The sequence below is a fragment of the Salarias fasciatus genome, chromosome 7 (genome assembly GCF_902148845.1).
Source record: "Salarias fasciatus chromosome 7, fSalaFa1.1, whole genome shotgun sequence".
Lineage (NCBI taxonomy): Eukaryota > Metazoa > Chordata > Actinopteri > Blenniiformes > Blenniidae > Salarias > Salarias fasciatus.
In genome coordinates this window covers 19,380,646-19,387,765 of record NC_043751.1, presented here as the reverse complement: position 1 = coordinate 19,387,765, position 7,120 = coordinate 19,380,646, and the positions used below count along the sequence as shown (strand labels likewise).

The window sequence follows — 7,120 nt, the reverse complement described above, 5'->3', positions numbered from 1 at the left end:
ACCATACGCTATCACTTTTTTTTTTTTGTGCTGTGCAAGACTTATTTAACAGAAATTAAACGCTCTCATGTCTGAAGTGTCGCACAGCCTGTTTATCGGACACAACATAGTTATTTGCACCCAGACACCGTGGAGAGGATTGCTAGTCTTTGCATTTAAAAGTGTGCGTCACTGAGCACTGCGGACTGTGACCGATCCATTCAAGTTATATAACCGTGGTCAGTTATCCACTTGTACACATTTCCCAGTATATCCCATGACTCCTGTATAGCAAATTAGCAGCATTTGTCAGACCCCCCTGTTTGTGTGTTTCTGAGCCACTAGAAGCCTATTAATCTTTAACTAGAAGCTATACTGGCAGCTGGAGCTTTTAAGGTTGATCTTTATTGCTGAAAGCAGCAGGGTGTAGAAAAGGTACTCAAATGTACTTGGATTCTTTAAAGAAGTAGAAATACAGATACTTGTGTAAAGAATACTATGGTAAAATGCGTTCATTCTACAGACAAATTACTTCTTTATTTTTACCTAGTCAGAACATGGGTTGAATAAATATTTTTCTTCAAGAGAAATAGTCTCATCGCTATTCCGCAAGACTGAATGTCAAAATTCTATTTTAGAACATTATCTCTAAATGTGTGTTATTCATTAAAAAGCGAAAGGTGCAGGAGACCGAGAGGGAAAACATGACTATTCAGCGCAGGGTTTGCTCTTTAAGCTTCGGTTGATATTCATGAAACATAGCAGTAAGGGTTTTGTATCATGGTAACAACAAAAACAGAGCTTCTTTTGTGCACCCACTAAAATTATGCATACTCAACAAATGAAAACGCCCCTCTAGGGTTTCTGGTTTCCAGTGATATATTTAATCATTGCAAAAGGTCAGGAAGAAAACAACAGACAGACAGGAAATATGAGATGGTGGCAGTCAGCCTCACACCGGCGGAGGATGCAGTTAAATCAAATGATCGGGAAATAGACGGCTGTCATGGTCAGTTTGACATTTGTGCTTTTGTTCATCAGCAGTTTATCATTAAATCTCTTTATTTTCATTTAAACGACTCAATTCAACTGGTGGACTGAATTGATTGAGCTTTTAGAAATAAGATGTATTCCCAAAAACAAAAAAAAAAGTTGTTTTTTTTTTTACTTAATTTAATCAATACAAAAGGTTGATTTACAATACAAAAAATGAAATAAATAATTCAGCACATAAATAAAGAGTCAAAGCAGGTTTTTTTTAAGTTTGTGACGTCACAATGCTGGAAAGAGGCAGATCACAGTCCCCGAGGAGATAGTCTCTTTTCAGGGTGGACATCTTATTCACCACTTTAAATCGCAGGGACCGCTGGCCGAGGTCTTCCTCGGAGATCCCATCAAAGAAGAAATCCTCATTGAAGATGGGATTGCGGCTCTTTCTGATGACTGTGCTGCGTTGCTTCTGCAGTTTTCCAGGCACGAGAGAGAGGCTGATACTGCAGTTGATAATCTTGGGGTCTACAGAAAGAGGATAGAGGCCCTCTGCGCTGATCAGCCGAACCCGCAGTCTCTGGTTATCCAGACAGTACTCCGCCGACAGTCTCAAGCTGCCGTCTTTTCCTATGGGCACCATTCTCTCCTTCATTGCCCTCTCTCTGTGCAGAGTCAGGTCCACGGGGAAGATGGTGGGTGGTGCCAGGCTGTAGCTGCTCGGCAGGCCTTCGGCTAAACCCTCCGATGCCCTTCTCATGACATTAGGACTGTTGTCGGTGGAGCTGCCTTCGTCCGTGGACAGGGAATTGTTCCTGGACACCATTGCCTTCCTCATGTTCCTTGATAAAAGGAGTTCATGGCTCAGCGCTTTGAAGAGGGAAGACTTGGCAGGGCACCTGTTCAGCAGCGGCGAGCTGAAAGGAGAGGACTCGGTGGAGGAGGTTGTATCGCTGTCCAGCGTGGCCTGCCAGTTCAGGGTGTAGCCTCTCGGGGAAAGCCTGGAGGTCAGGCTGTTGAGGCTGAACGAGGAAGGCGATGAGGAGGGGGAGGTGGAGGAGGGGATTTTGGTGCACATGCTGGATCGACTCCTGGGCAGCAGCAGCGGAGAGGAGCCTGGATCAGAGTGGAAAATTGACTCCTTCCTCCTGGTGTGAGGGCTTTCCAGTAAAGTGCAAAACCCATAACTGGTCTGGGCTTTAGCCAGGTGAGGAAGGGACAAAGCAGCCTGGCTCTGGGGATCTGCATTCGTCGTCTCTTCGTCACTGCAGCAATCATATGGACTCTCATCCACACTTTCCACTTGGATGATGTGTGGCTTGAGGGGCTCGTGAAACGTTGCCTCTGTCTCAGGACTGGCCCTCCCAAAGGGAGGCGTCCTGTTACTGTGAGTCGTTCGGCTCAGCTCCACGTTCTTCAGCTCCTGAAGGGACAGGATCGTTGGCGGGATGCAGAACTCGGGGATGTTGTCAGGGGTGATGATGTTAGGGCAGAGGGAAATCCTTTTGGCTTTTTCTCCCAACATGAGGTCACTGATTTTAAAGCTGAGGTCCGCTGATGGAAAGGGCAGGTTCGATCTCTCCATTGACACGCGGATCTTCTCCACCACCCACATGGGTCTTCCAGAAGAAATGAGTAAAACTCTGTAAAGTAAAAGGAATTCATTAAGCTCTGTATGGCGCAATCTCACATAAAGACCCAACAAAAAAGACAATCATCTCACGAAATCTGCATCAAAAATTTGTTTTCTCACCTTTTTTCTTTTCCTTCTTCTTTTCAGAAGATAGCAATAATCCAGAAGGCGTTTCCAAACTGGACGGATGGATATCTCCAGTTAAGGTGTTGTCAAAAACAAGCATAAAGCTCACCTGACAGCAGATGGAGGTTCAGCAAATCTGCAGCTCTCTGACAGACGCAGCCTGTTTTAATGAAGCAGCTCACCAATAAATGTAATGCACGCCTCCTGTGGACCCTCCTCCCCCCCCCCCCCCCCCCCCCCCGCCCCCCCCCGCCACTGGTTCCCATGGAAATATCAAAAGCACAACAGAGCTCAGTGCCCCTGTTATCGCTCTGGTCCTGTTTAGCAAGATAAGCCTGGTGTTCTGGAAATGAACAATTTAAGAACTTCTGCCAGCTGCTCACTTTGTGTTTGCTTTTCCATTTATTTAATCAGACGGTGTGAATCATCTTGTTGGGTGAACATAAGATTATCTGTTAAAATAACTGAAAACACTAATTGGTAAAGAAGTTACTAGAAAGTTAAGGACAAAAAAAGCAGATCGTTGGATTTAGTGTGCCACATTCTGTGGTAAAGAGTTTAACTAGTAAAAGAGTTTCAGTGAAATCAATTACTTTAAACTGTTGCTGAAGTCTTACAAGTGTTAAAATTGTACTGTTTTGTAGGATTCAGGGCATTCCAGTGATACATGATGTGCTCAAAGTATTCTTGACCCAAAGGACCCAAACAAACAAATAAATAAATAACTCTACAGAACCTACATAAATAAAAAATGTATTGATTAAAACGTGAATATAGTGATGATGTTATGCGATTTTAATATATAAATATATGTGCTTCTTTGTTGGAACCAAAAAAATGTTCTATTGCTCTATTCTGTTAAGGGATGAAATTAAAAAATGCAGTATCTCAAAATTTAATAAGATTTTTCTATCCTACTGGTAAAATGCATGTAATATGTAGAAACGTGAAGAAATAACTGACTCTGTTTTGAGGATAAACCTGTTGCATACGACAAAGAGTCTGACATTTGGTAGAAAAACAAACTTGCATTAAACCTGAGCTGTCTTTGCTGCCAATTTTTAAATTGTTTTTAATGTTTCTAACTATACAGAAGTAATGTAAGATAAATAGACAAAAAAAAAAAAATCAAATCTTAATTATTTTTCCTTTTTTGAAGACAGGTAGTGTGTAATTGCCTGTCTGATTTCAGGAATCTTAATAACTCTATTAACAGTAAGACTGATATCTGGAACTGAACATCACTTCTTAAAGGTCAGCCTTTACTGAAAAAATATTTTGTCTGTGCTACCCTCTTGTGGTGGTGCACAAAGTAAATTTGGCTTGTATTAAATCTTGAGAGATGCTTGAGAAAAGCTACAAAAAATTCTATTTTAAAACCCCCAAACACGCCTCCATTTACATAAAAATGTATTCTAAATTCAAAAAGCTAAACTAACAAAAACATCAAGACACAGTGACATGTCACTTGTAGATGTTCTGATTGATTTTTAAATTGTTAATTCATTCATAAATACTGTGTTGTTGCTTTAAAAGCAGTTGTTAATTCTAATTCTATATTCTTTTTTGTAATTGACTCTCTGTCTGTTCAGCTCTCACCACTTTTCAAGCTGAAGAGGATAAAAGCTCCACTCTGCTCAGGACAAGGTTCAAGTGGAGTGACTTGGTTACCGGGCAGTGACGGACAGAGTGGTGTCAGAGCTAACATTATACCAGGACGGGCTTCCTAATGGACCTGTTCTTGGAAATGTTTTACAAAATGTTCAGCTCACATCAGGAAGTCAGGCATACCTGACAAGCGCCTCGTACCTTCTGAACTAGAGGGTTCTAGAAATATTAGAAATCCGTGGCCGTCCCAAAAAAAGTGATGCACTTAATGAAGGATGAAAATCATATTGACAGAGGAAGTCGCTGAAAGAAAAATAGCAACCCAGGCATCCAACAGGGATCAACAACAGGACAATGTTAATATTTAGTGTAGTTTCTAGTGTGTTTGCCACAAAAACAAGGCTTTACAGCAACAGAATGTTACATTGGAAGATTCAGAGTTGTTGCCCACAGGAGTGAAATTAATCAATCGCATGTATTCATTGGCTGTAAAACTTATGTTATGTTTGCATACAAGTTCTTGTTCATGTCTACATTTCTTAACCATACATTTTACACTTGATTTTCATCTGAGATGTGCTTTTAAAGTAGGTATTCCCAACAAGTAATTTCATTTGAACAACTCTAACAATAACAGTAACAATAACTGAGTAGTTTTTGAAAGGAGCACTTTCACGTGTCTTAAAGCTTCGAATGATCTTGAGCCACAACACATCTCTCATTTACTAGTAGAGTATGAAACACCCAGACCCCTGAAGAGGTTTACGTGTTCCAAGAGTTTGAAGAAAATAGATGAAGCAACTTTTAGTTCCTACTCTCCTCATCTGTGGATCAAATTTCCTCAACACATGAGGACTGCTGACACACTCACTTCTTTCAGATCAGGTTTTATTATTCACTCAGGCTTAACATGCGCCTAAAGTTCTTGCTTGTTTGCTTGCTGATAAAGTTTTGTTTCAATGTTTTTAATTTAATGTACAATGCTAAACATTGAAGATTAATGTTCTTGTCTTCTTTGAATGGATTTTCTTTTAATTAGTTGTAGATCCCTGCAGATTGCCTTGTGTCTGACTGGTGCTATATCAACAAATTAGCGTTGCCTTATAATTGAGTACAAATCAGGAAATTTAACATGGGTAAATCAATCAATTCATTATATGGGTAAATCAATCTATTCATTATTTCTAATAAATAATGTTAAACTCTATTGAATCTTTTTTTTTAAGTGTGACAATATTATTCCTCCCGCTAGGAGGCAGTGTATGTCCAGAAAACATCAGCACACCCTGGACTGGAGGTGTTAGTCTGACTGAGGCATTAAATATATTGAATTAATAACACAAACATTTTAAAAGCCGTAAATCCTACCATCATCTGTCTCTTTAGTACAATTGTATTTTGGATCATAATTCAGTTCACATTAAAACCACACAGCTTTAAAAAAAATTAAATAAATAAATATGTGGGATGAAAACTAAAAATACAGTGATGTTCCATAGTGGGAAGCACAGTGTTGTACTCTGATGTGTCGATTAAAGCCCAGCGTGTGTTCGTGGGCGCGTGCGCGGATGTGTGTACGGACAGTGTTACACTGATAGCTGCTCCCCTGGCACGCTCCTGGCAGGTGCACTCCACTGCACAAATTCAAAGCATTCTCTAAATGAGAGGAGTCACTCATTCAATTCTCTCGTGCGCTCTCCTCGCCGCGTGCGCGCACTGAATATATTTCTTTCCAACCATCCGGGGAGCGTTTAAATCTATACCTGATTATCAGACGCTGCTGGAGAGAGTGACGCCGCTTCCTTTTTTCTTTTTTTTTTTTTTTTTTTTTTTTTTTTTGCAGATATAGGGTTTTTTTTTCTCCCCCCTCCTCATCTCTCTCCCACTGTACGATAAACGAGGAGGGGCTTGAAGCCGTGGAGGAGGCAGGCTGGCAGGCGGGCTGTGCTGCTGCTGCTGCTGCTGCTGCTGCTGACCCGCTCGCGCTCCGCGTCGCCTCGCCTACATCCAAGTCCGCGCGCATGCATTGACGAGGGAGACACATCAGGTAAGGGTTTCACCTCGGTTTTCTTCTTATTCGCCCCGTGTCGCTGGACGCTGGAGGAGGAGGGGGAGGAGGGGGAGGAAGGGGGGCTGTTCCTCCATGGAAGGTCTCACTTGCGGGGAGGCGGACCGCTCGATGTTGGCTCACGGCGAAGAAGCGCTGACAACATTTCACACGAAGTGTCTGCGGACGACCCTTTCACATGATTCAGTGTGATGTTTTCCACTCCGCCTCCTCCTCCTCACTCTTCTGGATCTGACATCTGTCGATTTGCCTCATCCGGTGCGTTATTATCATCTTTACTCAGCCAGATCTGCTCCTCCGTCTTCCATATGTGACTGACTGCTTTTGACATTGACAGATCAGGGGGAACCGGATGAATATTTGATTGACCTACTTGTTTCTCTCTCTCTCTCTCTTTTTGCGTTTGTTGCTGCATGTGAGATATTTGGGCTTGTCGAATTCGACGCTCAGAAGTGGGTTTAAATAGACAACTCATGCTGCTGGGCTCCAGCATCCTCTGCTCTGCAAAGAAATGTGCTGTACTGTAACTTGGACTTGACCTGAATGTTATCTGGATCGGCTCAACATCAAAGCTGACACTGATGGTGCGAGGCTGTGTGTGAGTGTGTGTGCATGGCAGGGAAGAAGCCACTGATCATTTACTGTGTAGCCTCATACAATTATGCGATGAAAATGTTCAGATTAAGCTGGGATGGTTTGTGTGCTAAGACTGTTAACCG

General features: G+C 42.1%; 2 protein-coding genes across 2 annotated transcripts in view; one reads left to right on the top strand and one right to left on the bottom strand.

The window, feature by feature from the left end:
- Positions 1-1,214: 1,214 nt before the first annotated feature.
- Positions 1,215-2,842, bottom strand: c2cd4a (C2 calcium dependent domain containing 4A). Its single transcript, XM_030096460.1, has 2 exons — positions 2,720-2,842; positions 1,215-2,609 (listed from the first exon to the last, which is right to left on the bottom strand). The coding sequence occupies exon 2, from the start codon at positions 2,579-2,581 to the stop codon at positions 1,238-1,240; it is 1,344 nt and encodes a 447-aa protein (XP_029952320.1). The 5' UTR covers positions 2,582-2,609; positions 2,720-2,842; the 3' UTR covers positions 1,215-1,237.
- A 3,437-nt stretch (positions 2,843-6,279) lies between these two features.
- tln2b (talin 2b) overlaps positions 6,280-7,120 on the top strand; it is a 77,729-nt gene continuing 76,888 nt past the window's right edge. Inside the window, exon 1 of the mRNA XM_030095441.1 lies at positions 6,280-6,380. The gene's annotated coding sequence lies outside the window, so the exon portion shown is untranslated. The remainder of the gene's footprint in view (positions 6,381-7,120) is intronic.